General features: G+C 43.4%; 1 protein-coding gene across 2 annotated transcripts in view; it reads right to left on the bottom strand.

Moving 5' to 3' along the window:
* SPOCK1 (SPARC (osteonectin), cwcv and kazal like domains proteoglycan 1) overlaps positions 1–15,572 on the bottom strand; it is a 540,425-nt gene that overhangs the window by 298,385 nt on the left and 226,468 nt on the right. Inside the window, exon 3 of one of the 2 annotated variants that reach the window (XM_033181134.1) lies at positions 6,514–6,522. The exons of the other annotated variant lie outside the window; for it this stretch is intronic. Within the exon in view, the coding sequence (XP_033037025.1) occupies positions 6,514–6,522 (9 nt within the window). The remainder of the gene's footprint in view (positions 1–6,513; positions 6,523–15,572) is intronic. 2 annotated transcript variants of the gene reach the window in all.

Genomic DNA, 15,572 nt, shown 5'->3' with positions numbered 1-15,572 from the left:
GTGTATTAAATACTGGGAACAGTAAAAATATTTCAGCCCAGTATGGAAACAGCGCTGCTCTTCTTAGTTTGACATATAAACCCAGACACCTTCTAAGTGCAAGGTATATTTGCTATCAATTATACTATAGGTGATGCCTTGCTGCTCTCAGTTATGATTAAGCCTCTGTGTTTGTAACAGCTGATAATTCAACTGTCAACATTTCTTTTACATAGAGACATGCATCTTGTGGTGCACAGTTCCAGTTTTTCAATACCAAAACCTAAAAAGAGATGGCCTTCCAAATGTTAGAATTAACCAAAGGCATACATTTAGCTTAATACCATTTGTTCTGGGTATAGAAAGATGAAAAAACAAAGGCTGGCCAATCCGGTCTCTTCATAACCATGTCTTTCTTGCATTTGGTTTGCATCAATTTATGCTCTGAGGCTAGGCAATTCATTACTTTAAAATTGCAAGGATCTCAATCCCTCAATTCTTCATAACTATGTTAACTTCTTCCCCACTCCTAATAACCCTTTCCTTGCTAACAGCCACCGTGTACTCCCTTTATTCTCCCTGTCAGCACCCTTTGACCCCATTGTTTCCCAGCACACCCACTGTATCAGCAAAACTGAACAGCTTGCAAGTTGAAGAGGTGTCACCCATGCGCATTATCCCCATATCATCTTTAAGGATTTGTCCCTTTGTAGTTAATACTCAATTGCTTTGCTATATGTGTTTTTGGCAGGCAGTCTGCACGCTGCAATTTCAGAAAGCTGTCCAAAATGAAGCCTCAGTATCTCTTCTGGAAAAGCTAATTTACATCGAAGTGCACAATTAGTTTAAATTATTGTCCATGTTGTGTTCTGATGCAGTTTATCTCTGACACGATCTCCTGTGAATTTTATCAGCCTCAGTGTCATTCAATTATGTAGCTTTATAATATCCTTGTTGAGTTCACCTAAGCCCTTAAATAGATTTTAGGAAACTGGATTTAGAGTAAAATCAGAACATATTGTTTCTTGGCCAGAGAGTCCATCTTCCAAAGCATTAAGAAATAAACAGCTTCCTCTGGATCCAGAGGATTCAGCACTGAATTATTTTTAGTTTCAAAGAATTGCCCACTTTGCTCTGGCTTTAGTTTTATAGAATAACTGGCCTTCTCACCCATCTGGTTAGGGAGTCTTTGAGCTCTTTACCATGAAATAACACTGAGAAAATTTAAAACAATCTCTGCAATATCTTTCCCCATTTATAATTTTAAATACAATCCCAAACTTCTGGAATTGTGCTGTCAGAAATTCAGCAGCCACTGTTAAATGATTTTAAGTTAAAGGTTGGATGGTAGATAGGAAATTTAGCACCCAATTTCTAGGTTTGATGACCAAAGTGTTCTTAGCCTTAGACAACCATGTTACCAACATTTTCTGCTATTCTCAAGGGCAGGAGAAGAGATAACTCAAGATGAACTCATTCTCACCAGTGGAGAACAAAAGGATCAAACCGTTCATCCTTCCAACTGTGGTTTATCAATCCTCTCTCCACATACAGAGGATGGCATCATATCTAATGGCAATGTGGAATCTTGTGAAATGTTTTCTACTTGAACATGCTGTTCTAATAGATAAAGCCCTTGGAAGCTTAGGCTGTGTGTCCAATAGGGAAGGGCTGAAACGAAAGACAAGTTCCTTTAACTTTAATTTCACAGGCCACATTCTCTTTGATGTCAAAGAAAGGTTTGAGCAAGTCTCAAGAACTGGATATTCCCTAATGATTTCAACATACTTTATAACATGGATGGAATTTGAAGCACTCTTCAGGACCTTGCCACTTTTTCAGGTTAACTATAATTACCATTTTTACGTATTTCTTGGGGGAAAATCACAGTTTTAAGTATAAGGCCTCCAAAAGTAGCTATCTGCATTAGAATATTTAAAACCCATTGCAAATGTAACAATACTGCCTAATTGCTGCCAAAATGTGAAAGTACACCTTGAGTGAAAACTCATTATGCAAAATGAGTCCTTCAAACAACCCCTTGCCCAGCCAGGCCAAGCAGGGAAGAAAAATGATTCTCTGCATCTGATTGCTTTTGCCCTGCCTCAGAAAAGTGGATTGCCAAAGCAAAAACCAATGAGCCAGAGCTGATAAAACCTTGGGAGTCACCGCTTTGGCTGCAGCTGAGAGAGGAAACCTCAAATCAGGGGCCAAGATCATGAACACATGTGAAGGACTCTAGGCACCAGAGCCCACTTGGGGGATGGTCACTGAGCATGGGGGAGGGGTCTCTTAGCAGCCACTGCTGCAGTCTGTGTCAGGGAATAAGTGCTGCAGCATACGTGATCACTCTTGCACACTGTCCTAGCTAGGTTCAAGGGCTTCCACACACGGTGAGTACAAGCAGGCTGGGCTGTATCGATTAAGTCACTCTGCATCTGGGAGAATTCTGGTAAGGCACAGTCCAAACTCAAGTGGAGAAAGTCAAAGACAAAAGACGAAAAAGAAAAGAATGGCTCTTCTAGAGCTTCACCTCCTGAAAATTTGTTCATCCCTGAGACCCACTTAATGATTGGGGTGCTCAAAGGACATCAGGATAGCTGTCAGTGGTCCTGAACCAACACCCCACCTGTACCAAGGCTGGGCATTTCTCCAGGGCCTAAGACCCAGGTGGCAGAGCCAGGCTTTAAAAAAAAATCTTATTTTATATCTAAATAAAAACATATCATATCTATTTTACATTGTCCTGAAATGAACAGACCCATGACTTGCTATGCTGTCGATAATTCTATCACTTCTACCCTGGCAAGTAGTGTGTCTGCCCCAGCACTACCCCAGTGCTGTGTGGGCCCCAGACTTAAGCCCTGAAGCTGATAACGTGCATTAACAACCCTTGCCTCTGACCTTCCCTCTGGCCCCATAAAGTTACAGCTTGTTAAAATTCAAACTGTGGTGAAAGACATACTGGATAGATCAAACTTGTCAGGTAAGGCATATCTATCTGAGTTAGCCTCTTGAGTGGCAATTTTGTCATCTAATGATAAAGCTTTTATAACGACTTGCAAGGAGCCCAGCAACAGTTAATTTTTAAAACATAAACCCAAATAGAAAGATGCATATCTAAATATAGTCATTTATTAAGTTCAATAGCTCCCATTAATGCATTTCACAGGTTGAAGAATGAAGGATGGCAGTGTTACTACACTGTATTCTATGGGCTACACTGAAGAATGTAATTATATCAGGCATCTTCTGGACAGGACAGAGAACAGTCTTGCTGTAAATTCTGACTAACCCATATGAGGAAAGACTGATGCCATTTCACTGTAGCATTTCATAAATGAATATTATTCAACTCGTTTTTAGGGATTGTTAAAACCTGAAAGAACCTATAAATGTAAACAGAAGCCCAAACTTAAGCATATTGACTTAGGTCTAGAATCACACAGTATTCCAGGGCAGCAGGAACTCTCATGAAAAGTTGACATGGCCAGGTGCAGTGGCTCACACCTGTAATCCCAGCACTTTGAGAGGCAGAGGTGGGTGGATCACCTGACGTCAGAAGTTTGTGACCAGCCTGGTCAACATGGTGAAACCATATCTCTACTAAAAATACAAAATTAGCTAGGTGTGGTGGCATATGCCTGTAGTCCCAGCTACCCGAGAGGCTGAGACAGGAGAATTGCTTGAACCCGGGAAGCAGAGGCTGCAGTGAGCCAAGATCGCACCATTGCACTCCAGCCTGGGTGAGACAGAGCAAGACTCTGTCTCAAAATAAATAAATAAATTAATTAATTTTTTTAAAGTCACCATAAAGATCATGGTAAGAAAGTGACAAATAATCTATGTCCAGGATGAAGGAGGAGGGTTGGTGTTAGTGGGAGAGGAAGAAACAGATTCTGGTAGCAAATAAGGCTCCAGTTATTGTTTTATTTTCTACAGCTGATCAACAAAGATAAAACTATATTTCTCCATTTATCTAACTTAGTAAATACTCCACTCACATAGTATTGAAACCTGTGAAATTATTGGCACTCGATGGCTGAGTGCCATTGAGAAATTCTAATATTTCTAACTCAATAGTTAAAAAGGAATTTAATTATTAATGCTTTAGAGATATTCTGTTCTGATAAGCACCAATGAAAAAGAAAATATGTTTTACAGATACATACATACACATTTTATATATAATATATACTACTAAAGATATATTTGTTATGATATATTACATGTTTTTCATACACATAAATACGCCTAGAGCATTCCACTCTATAATGCATCTTCCAATGAAATAATTAAGTTTGCTTAATATGAAATGACAAAATATTCTTGCTATAATTTGGGTGATTAAGTCTCTTCATCATGGATGATGATAGCCTATGGTTCCAGCCCATTTTGAATAAGAACCTGAATTTTCTTTTACTATACCATAGCCCCAAAATGACTGATGCAATTTAGCTCAAATATTCCCCAGGGATTTGCCTTTCAAGAGGTGCCTGTTTAATCTCCAAGGAATGTCAAAGCTGACTCTGAGGAAAAGATGGGGTGGCAGAACCAAATGGAAACCCAATTGCCTTGGCACCCAATTATGAAGATGATAATGTAATTTATTACATACTACAGCTTCAGATGCTACAGATCAAACACATTTAGTTCTCCTGAAACAGATCATTTCTCCTTCATACATATTTCAGCTAAGCTGTTTGAACCCTGCCGTTTCATCTGATGATTACCTGAGATAATATTAATACAAATTACCAGCCTAGAAAATAAATGGGAGCCTCATTTGTCTTGACCAGGAGGGAGCAATAGAGACATAAACTGAAGAAAGCAAATTAAAAGGAGGGCAGGCAGTCACTTTGGAGTTGTCTGTGGGACAATTGCAGATACACACAAAATGGAGAAGCACTTCGCTGCAAGGCTAAGTGGATCAGAACTGAGTTTGTAGATCCCAGATGGAGGCAGACCCCACTTTACCAAAACTGCAACCTTTAGAAAGAGATCAATGAAGGGACTGTAGCCAGTTGCTCTCAAGAGGATTCAGTGCAAACTGGTTCCATTTATCTTCACACTACTTGACTGGGGGGAATAGGAAGGAGGTCTGGTTGGTGGGTGGGAGAAATGTCCCCAAAAATGTTAATAGAAGTTACCAGAAAAGTGAGATTTCCAGACCATTATGTAAACGCATCCGTTATATAATGTGACATTTGCCTGTAATTTTGTGTGCAATGGAAATCTCTGCTAATCCCACTATTACAAGGTACAAAACACTCCATTTATTAAGAAACGAGCTAGCAGCCGGGCGCGGTGGCTCACGCCTGTAATCCCAGCACTTTGGGAGGCCAAGGCGGGCGGATCACGAGGTCAGGAGATCGAGACCATCCTGGCTAACATGGTGAAACCCCATCTCTACTAAAAATACAAAAAATTAGCCAGGCGTAGTGGCGGGCGCCTGTAGTCCCAGCTACTCGGGAGGCTGAGGCAGGAGAATGGCGTGAACCCGGGAGGTGGAGCTTGCAGTGAGCTGAGATCGCGCCACTACACTCCAGCCTGGGCGACAGTGCCAGACTCCGTCTCAAAAAAAAAAAAAAGAAAGAAAGGAGCTAGCTTCACACATAACTACCCTACCTCTGAGCTGTTTTCATTCACATCTCTGGGCAAATAATTTGCTGTTTGTCTCCTCCCCATCTCTGGTGAGGAGCCTCAGTAGGAATCCTTCTGAATGAACTGACCCAGCCTGGGCAGTGACTTCAGGCTTCTCAGCCTTCCATCCAAAGTTATCACTCGTGAGAACTCTGTACAACAGGGCCTGGGAGTTGTCTGCATTAATACATTTCCGTGTGCACAAATCACCCCTACCATTCCCCCCTCGCCCCACCACCACACACACACACACACACACACACACACACACACACACATGGGCCTAGGCTGCTTCTGAGCAGAGATGGGTCTTACTCACCTGCACCATCCCCTAAGGTATCACTCAACAGCACACAGTAAATCCTTGCTAAATCACATCAAATATAAGAAAGTGGTTCCACTTTTATTAACATCTCTGTATCCCTGTGAAATTCCCATAACTATTACTGGTGTGTGTAAATACAGGTGGGTATATGTTGATACACATACTCTAAATCACCTTCACCCTGAATAGAGCAATTCTTTGATAAATTGGTCTGATATTTGGTTTAAAGTCCTGCAGGTCTTAGACAAAATGATTCAGAAAATAACAGTGTCAGTTGCTCTGCTCTTTCAATAAATAACCCACCAGTAAAACACAGATAATAACTGACAATCATACTTGTACTGTAACTAATGAGAAAAGATAAAGCAGCAAATGGACTGTTTATATGCATTTGATAAATTGCATCCCTTGGATATACCAATGAAAAATAAATGTGTGTGGTACTGGTTCACTGAACTAAAACAAATATTTACTACTGAGATTTCAGATTTAGAATGAAATTTACATTTTATTTGGCAACTACTTTGATGCTATGTCTACACACAGTTGAAAAATCAAAAACCTACCTCAACTTCCTGAGTACGAAAGCATTATAAATGAGAAAAAAATAAAAGAATCATATCAAACAATAGGAAGAAATGTATACATTTTTGATAATTGCATCAAATTTTCAAATTATCATAACATTAGAAAGGTCATCCAGATATGCTCCCTTAAGTCACCTACCATCATTCCTTTGAAAAGGTCCCAACAATTCACTGAGTTCATGGGAAAGGACATGAGGTTATGGGGTAGAATAACTGAAGTGGGAAGAAATCCGAGTGTGCTCTAATGATCTACGTCATTGCTGCCGAACAGCTAGCAAAATCATGATTAAATCCAAACACTCAGCCATGATTACCATCCACGAGAATTTCAAATGAGTAATTGCCTGTGACATTGTTCCAAAGGGCAAAATTCAATAAAAACCCCAAGATGACATCCGAGACCAAGAGCAGTATACCTTCTACATTTCTGCAAAGAAATTCCTTTGCCTTGCAGTTTCAAAATAGCTTGAGGGGTCCTCAAAACTGAGAAAGATATGGATTTATGTTCCTAGGAAATATGTAAAATGAATAGCATTGTCATTGCTCCTCTAGCTGATTCAAGGATCATCACCAACAGAAAGAGCTCCCTCTTCTTGGGGACTTTCTGTCTGTCCTGGTCAGTCCATCCAAGCTGGGGTAGAGAGAAGTAACCCACTGGCTTGTTCTTTTCCCAAGGGAAAGAACTGAGTCTGAGGTTTCTTCCCCAAAATATGCTCTGTGTTTGGGCTTTTCTTCTGGAGATATGAATGGGCATATGATGCTCCATTTGTACTCTGGCCAAGACATGTGTTGTCTCCTCAGACTCAAAACCATCCACAACCTTGACTTTATTAGCAAAATTAACAAATGGAGCTAACCAAGAGCAGCCTTCTCAGTATCTAGGAAGGAAAGAATAGGTCAGCACGAGGGAGTTAAAGGCAGAGAAGATACTGTAAACGGGGCAGGCTTTGACGCAGATGTGGGTTAAAATTCTGGCTCTAGCATTCACCAGCTATTTGGCCTTGCACAGTCTACTCAGCTTCTATGAGCCAATTTCCTTATCCATAAAACAAGACCACTTGCACCTACCTTGAATAATGGTCGCAATGACTTGCAATAATGATGCAAAGGGCTCTATATCTGGCACATAGAATTAATAAATAAAAGGTACACACTTTCATGTCCATTTCCTGAAGTTTATAGTAGGGGGATATCCCAGGAACATTGAGAGAAACATTAGTCTTTATGGATATGTTTTAAATTTCAATAATACAATTTCTTGCGTATTTGAATCTTGCCAATTAGGCCCAAGTGAAGGGAAACCAATTGCAACTGGAAAAAATAATTATGAAATATTTAAATGCATGTAATTTTATTAGTCTCACGTATGAAGAGAGATTTTTAAAAAATCAATGACATTTGAAAATTTGAGCTACAGGCATATTTTGTGTAAAGAGCAGACTCCTACTATCTAAGATTCGATCACCCCCATCTATTAAATAGACTCCATCTATTAAAAAAGATAATACTTATACCATTGGGCCTATTTGTGCGTTGAGTGTAGTATTTTAAACCACTGAAAGGTATTACCTATCATGTAAGTGTACACAAATTAATTAAAGTTTCAATTATGATTAACTATATCCTGATAAGGGACCTGAACCTGCTCTGAACAGGCAAAATTTCTGTGTAATCATTAATTTACATGTAGAAAACAGATGGAGAAACCCTGAAAGGGTATGTCTCCTTGGCACACCAAACAAAGCCATTGCCATCTTATAGCTTATAGCATGTAAACCTTCATTTCAGAGAAAGTACAAATTATACTGGCCTGAGGCCCAGCCTTGTCTGAGTATCACAAATTCCAAATTAAGTAGGTCCAGCCATCTTTCTGAGAACGCCTGCACCATTCCCCCGCCATAGCTGGCAGGCCTCCATGAACATCCAGATGCCACCTTCTAGAGAATCAAACACCAGCTATTAACTATCACCTCACCATCCCTCCCCACTTATCCTCTCTGGGAGGTGACAAACACAGGGACTGGCAGGAGCAGTGGTTTCCACCTTGGCTGATGGCTGGGGATGCTGTGTGGCTTTTCAAACACTGATGCCTGGCCCAGCGCAGGAGGTGCTGATTCAGTGGCTGGAGTGTAGCCTCTACACTGGGATTTTTTAAAAGCTCTCCAGGTGATTCTAATGTGCAGCCTCCATAGGAAGCCACACACTAAATCACAGTGACTGAGGTGACTGAGGGAAGGCCAGGCCCACCATGGATAACAAACCAGGTACAGAACATCAGGGGCCTTCTCCCCCTGCTTCTGGAGCTTTCCAGAGTTGTATCCACCTACCACTCTCAGGGTCTGCTGCTCTAAGAGTCTCCAGCTCGGTAGATAGCACCTCTGTCCACCTGCTACCAAGGCAAGAACCCAGGCCGCCGGCTGGACTCCTCCCTCTTCCTTCTGCTGTTCAGGCAACAACGAAGTCCTCTTCGCTTGCACTCCTGGGTCTCTCTCACATCTCCCCTCTCCTCTGCCTCGGGTCAGGCCTCCACAGTTTCTCCTCACAACATGGCCACATGCCCTAACCAGCCTCCCTGCCTCCCCTGAGCCCTGCTCTGGCTGTTCACACTGCCTCAATAGTGACCTTCTAAAGGGATGTTCTGGTCACATCATCCCCCTGCTTAAAATGCTGGAGGGGCTCCCAGGTCAAGGCCAAGCCCACCAGCCCAGCTCACAGGACCTCTGTGCCCCAGCAACTGCTGAGCCTTGCAGTCCCCTTATGGCCACACTCTAGCTTACGTGTTCCATTCGAGCCACCAATGAACCACGTTTTAACCCTTCAGCAGCCCATGCTCTCTTTGTTCCCTGAAACTCTGTCCGTGCTATTCCTTCTGTGCCTGAAACACTCCTCCTCACCCTTCTTTTGCTAACATTTACTCCCCTATCAAATCCCAGTTTAGACGCTTCTTCTCATGGGAAGCCTTCCTTGTCTCCTATCCCTCTGCACTTGAGGCACCGCTGCTGTGTGATCTGCAGCCCCTGGGCTGCCAGAACAGAGCACTGAACTGCTCACACTATAGAAGCTGGCTACTCCTCTGCAACTCAGCCACACAGATGGCAGTCCCTAGGGCGAGGGGCTCGGTGGCATCACTGCCAAACCTCAGCACGGCATTCATTTGGCACCAGGTACTCTAACATTTACTGAACAAATAAGACAACGATCCAACCTCTGCTGGTTTTGTATGCCAGTATCTTGCACCGCAGCTCTGCAACTTCTTCCCCTTTGTCTCAAAACTGATGGTTCCATGACCTGGAGGTTTCTGAGGAGGGTAAAATAGATAACTCCCTTTTAGTGACTAACTGGGGCAGTAACAGCAAACTGGAAACCAATGGGGATGACAGTGGAAGGTCTCAGAGGGATCAACCAGGTCCCATAGGAGGAGGACAGGTAGACCTCTGCCCAATGGCCCCACCCCACATCTCCTAATGCCCTGAGTCTCCTCAGGGACCAAGAGGACTTCATGATTTGGAACACCACAGCTGAGCCAAAATCTGATACAAGATTTAGGACTTGCATCAAATCAAAGCCCAAATCAAAACATCAAAGTAATAGTAATATTAATAGTAATCGTAGTAATAACAGCAGCTACCACTTTTTTTTTTTTTTTAAGAGACAGGGTCTTGCCGTCACTTAGGCTGAAGTGCAGTGGCACAATTGTAGGTCACTGTAACCTGGAACTCCTGAGCTCAAGTGATCCTCCTGCCTCATCCTCCCAAGTAGTTAAGACTACAGGTGTACACCACCATGCCCAGCCAATTTTTAATTTTTTTTTTTAGAGATGGGATCTTGCTATATTGCCCTGGCTGGTCTTGAACGCCTAGCCTCATGTGATCCTCCTGCCTCAGCCTCCCAAAGTGCTGGGATTACAGGCATGAGCAACTCTTGCAATAACCATCTGAGACAAGCATCTCAATGTTCTAGTTGTGGAAACTGAAGCTTAGAAAGAGAAAAATACTATACAAGTTCCCACAGCTAGTGAGAAGCAGAACCAGGATTTGAACTCCAATTTTGCCTGACTTCAAAGATCATGCTGTAACCACTATGTACTGCTGCTTCAATTGTTGCAGGAAGTCAGGGATCCCGGAGGAACCGACTGAAGTCGCGGCATCAGCGGCATCAATGTGAACACCACAGACCCTGGAGAGAAAGCATGGGGCTGCCTGCCCTGTGGAGATGCACCATGATACAGGAGATACCAAGAAATGGGAGGTGAGAGCACAGATCAGAGGCCTCTCAAGAGATTCTCACTACTACTACTACCAGGACTCTCATTATGTCTGAAGCCTCAGCTTTCCTATCTGTGAAATGGGGGATGAAAACACCTGCCTCACAAGGTCTCTAAGTAAGTGGACAGCAGGTCTATTTATCATGTATCTGCCCCAAGAAAGCAGGCAGAACACCCTGGATTCCTGATCCACCCCTACCCTCAGGCCCAGCCTCACTAAGATGGTTTTCTGGGAAGAATCATGGCCTTCCACCTCAAAGACAGCAGCCTCAAGCGCAGGCTGGCACGAGATGCACAGGAGTCTCCTGCCTTTGTGTGCCCTGAACTGAGCACTCACACCTGTTTACCACCAGCACTCCTGGTGGCCCTGTGCAAAGTGAAACATCCAACACCAACATCAAAGCACCACGCAGAGGATGTAGTGGCTTTAGCATCAATCATCTCTCTGGAAAACTATGGCTGCAGGCTTGGCACGAAGTTTTCTTTAGCTGCAAATTGAGGGCTGCTATGGCTTCTCCCAGCCCTGCCATTCAGCAGCTTCTCTTCCAAGGAACATCTGGGAAAGAAAGCAATAAAACTCCTTTCACTGTGTCCCTAAGACTGTCCTAGCTGCCACCTTGCAGCCCTGTGTCCTGAGGCTCCAGCCTTTGGATCAACGTATACAGCAAATACTCCTCACAAAAGTCCCAGATATAAATTCAGTCCAAGTCTTTGTCTACTCCAAGCCTGTGCTGTCTTGACCTGATAATTCTTCTTTGAAATTTGTAATTTTGGAAGTGACATTTTCCCCATGGTAAGAGGTAACCAGAGTAGGCAAGCCTGCCACAAATGGACCCACATTTGTGTGGGTCCTGAGCCACAGTTTTCCTGTAAAATCACCAACAAGGCTTCCATGGAGAAGAGCAGGCACCCCCTCTCTGAGCCACAGCCACTGCTAACACCAGGGCCCACCACGTGAGTAGAACAGTCCTCTGAGATTGACTGGAGGCTCTCCACAGAACCCACACTCCCAAAGGCTGCAGGGTCAAGGAGACCTGAGCCACCCTGCAGTTACCCAACAGGCACTGATGCAACTCTGTAATTGTTTTAACACAATTTCTTCTCCCCAGTACTGACGAAAAGATGCCTGATAGAAACAGATGACCACAAGGCACTTCAGCCAGGCTCCACTCTTCATAACTTGTTCAGCTGGCCCCTTGGACAGAGAGATGATGTTCTGAAGTCATGTGGACAAGATGGATGGTCCAGAGAACCTACAAGAGAATTGTCTTTAGGACAAGAGCAATGCACATGAGTCCACAGATAGTAGTCCGGACCCCACTTTTGGGAATCCATGTACTAGTCTATGCCATGAACAACTGGCAGTCCTGCTTCCCCCCAGGGGGAAAGCTATGATCTGGTCCCGCTTATTTAGGGCCTGGGCACCCACAGAGACAGAGTGAGGCTAAGGCTAGGAAAGAAATGGAGATCAAAGGCTCTAGGACCTCAATGCCCAATGACACATCCAGATTTAACCTATAAGCATTGGGGAGCCCCTGGAGGGCTTATTTGGAGGGTGACCCCACCAAACTCATATTTTCTAAAGCATACTACACTCTCTCTGTGTGGGACAAATTAGAGGGAGCCCAGCTGAAACTAAGGACACAAGTGAAGACTAACAACTGCCCTTACCCTCGTGAAACCCATGGTCTAGCCAGAGGAGAAGTAACAAGAAATGTAAGCAGATTAAGCATATGACCTGGTAACAATCACTTAGAAAAATTAGCTATGGGTACACAGAGGAAGAAGCTACAAATTATTCCAGAGAACCAGGGAAGATTCTACTGAGGAAGGACCACTGAGGCTAGCTCTCGAAGGACAGTTTTCCAGAGGAGGGACACATAGTGGCGCGAGAGAGGACATTGCATTCAGGGGATCTGGCAGGTGCATGAGCATGCAGTCTTTGCCACAGCAGCTCTAAGCCATGACAAAAGGCCATGAAGCATGAGCCCAGGTGCAACAACAGAGAAGAGACAATGGGAGACACTGGCAGCTCTACTCAGTGTCTCCTGCACCTCTCAGTCTGCCCTTTGCTCTGTCACTAGGAAACTCTGTAGCTACTGCAGCTGGCTGCCAGGGATAATGCATATGATAATTACAATCCCTCCACTTTAGCTGGAAGGCTGAGCCATGACACTGTGTCTATGCCACCCAAGGGCAAGAAGCAAGCCCACACCCTGACCCTTCCAATCCAGCAGCAAGTTTTGTCATGCCACCTGTTATGGACATGTGTGAGTCATTATGAAGCATAATTAAAACCAAATAGGCCGGGCGCGGTGGCTCAAGCCTGTAATCCCAGCACTTTGGGAGGCCGAGACGGGCGGATCACGAGGTCAGGAGATCGAGACCATCCTGGCGAACACGGTGAAACCCCGTCTCTACTAAAAATACAAAAAACTAGCCGGGCGAGGTGGCGGGTGCCTGTAGTCCCAGCTACTCCGGAGGCTGAGGCAGGAGAATGGCGTAAACCCGGGAGGCGGAGCTTGCAGTGAGCTGAGATCCAGCCACTGCACTCCAGCCCGGGCGAAAGAGCAAGACTCCGTCTCAAAAAAAAAAAAAAAACCAAATAGTCTTCTGCCTGCCCTCTTTCCCTCCTAAAGAGAAATACTGAGAGCTTTCTGTACCTTTCCTTTGTCAAATAATTAAATGTCTTTCCCTCTGAACGTGAGCCCATAGGGCCATGCCATGTGCCCATGAAACCAGGACCCTGGAGGTCCCCCCCACAGCCAGGGATCATGATTCCTGGCCTCTGGCTCTCACTCAAACTTTGAAAGGTCCCATTCTAGTTTGCAGGGGACTGGAGAGGGGGAAGAGAGACAACCAGGGTCCCCTGATTCTCATTTTTTAAAATAAAAACTCTCCAGGGTAAAATTATCGGGTAAGATCATTTATATGATAAAAAAATACACAACAACAAGGACATATTTATTTCTTGTAGGGAGCACTCAGCTGGCAGAAACCATGGAACACTTTTATGTTTTCTTTTCATGTATTATTTGGAGAAACAATAGGAATGTTAATAACATTGCAAGTCCCTTCCAGTCCTAACATTCTGTGATTCTAAACATGTCAAATGATAAATCAAATATGCCTAAAAGCTCTGTGTAAATAAAGTAGGAGCAATTTTCAGACTAGCAAGGACTGGAAGGCACTGAAAGAATTCAAGGCAGACTAAAGCAATAGGCTTTTGCTTTTCTTTTCATTTTTGCTTCCAAATTGTAAGGACCTAACACAAACACAAACAGTAATGATGTCCTAGATCTTTAAAAACCCCTTTCCTGTTAAATAACTTATGAATGTTAAAGAAACATTCCAGTTGGATTTTTCTCATGATGCCCAGAACTACTAAAACAGAATCTCTTGAACAAATTACCAACACCAAATCCTTTGGCAAAATTATGTTCTCTTGCAAGTTGAAGACTCTTAGGGGAAAGTTACATAGGAAGACATGAGAAGAAAACAGAAAAACAATAAGAAAGAAGACTAAAGATGCCACAGTGATTACTTCATCCACCTCGTAAACACAGCCCTAGTGTACCATTCCCCTCCTCCCAGGGCTCAGAGGCCTGCAAAGGAAGAACAGCCACCTCCACCAACGTGCTGGGAGCCTCAACCATCCTTACCTAGTGCCCATGACCCACTGTAAGAAGAAGAGAAGGGAATACAGAAAAGGATTAGAGAAAAATCAAAATGGTAACAATGGTTATGGGAATATGAAGGGTTTCTTCCTGTTTCTACTTTACTACTTTTCACTTAAAACAAAACATGGATTACTTCTTAAATTCACATATTGTCTATATATTCATTCATTTATTTATTATTTCAATCATTGACTCATTCATTTAAAGTCCTCTGGGGTAGGTATAAGGAAGACAGCATCACCCTAACATTATAATCTGGGAAACTGTACCCCAGAAAAGTAAAATCATTTTTACATGAATTCACACAGCACTAAAATCTGCAGTATAAGGTCCATGTACACCAGTGGCATAGACTCTCAGAAAAGTATCTACAACCCAGACGTGAGAAGTAAAAATGAAGAGTTTCTTGGGCCATGATCATGGATAAAGTCCAGGAATGTTTCCAGGCAGCTGAATGGAACCACAACCCCTTATAATTAGCCTGTTTCTGGGATGGCAAATAGTGTCACCCATTCATTTATTTCTTTTGTCGTGGCATTTCTGCTACCCTATTAAGAAATGAAAGATCTGAAATAAGCAAGGAGTGACCCTCAGCTCACCCACCAACACATAGCCCATGGCCCATGCCAGAAATATGCAGGAGAAAGCCCCAGAAATCATGTTTACCCACAAGGCAGTGACAGCTCCTGCAAAATATCCAAATTGTGGTTCGATTTATTCAAGCATTCGGGGCTCAGCTCTCTCATCTAATTTACCAGCGAGACACACAAGTAACAGCTAGAATTGAAGGCACCTTGTCAGGGCTGCCTGCTGGAATTATTTGGGAACAACGCTGTGTGGGTTATTGTCGAGCTGCCCATCACAGCCTCGGATGTCCATTTCTCACGCCTCTCTTCACAAAACTCAGCTCTTAGCCCAGCCTGGAGCTAAAATCAACAGTTCTGCTTCCTGGTCTAAAACATGAAATATATGAACAGCTATGGCAGTTTTTTAACTGGTAACTTTTCTTGATGTTTCTATAGCCATTGCCTAAGTGACTCTGGACAAACATTTAACCTTCCTAGGCTTCAGCTTCCTCATCTGAAAATGAGGGC

Source organism: Trachypithecus francoisi, unplaced genomic scaffold, assembly GCF_009764315.1.
Source record: "Trachypithecus francoisi isolate TF-2019V2 unplaced genomic scaffold, Tfra_2.0 Lachesis_group2, whole genome shotgun sequence".
Classification (NCBI taxonomy): Eukaryota; Metazoa; Chordata; class Mammalia; order Primates; family Cercopithecidae; genus Trachypithecus; species Trachypithecus francoisi.
This window is presented reverse-complemented; position numbering and strand designations above follow the sequence as displayed.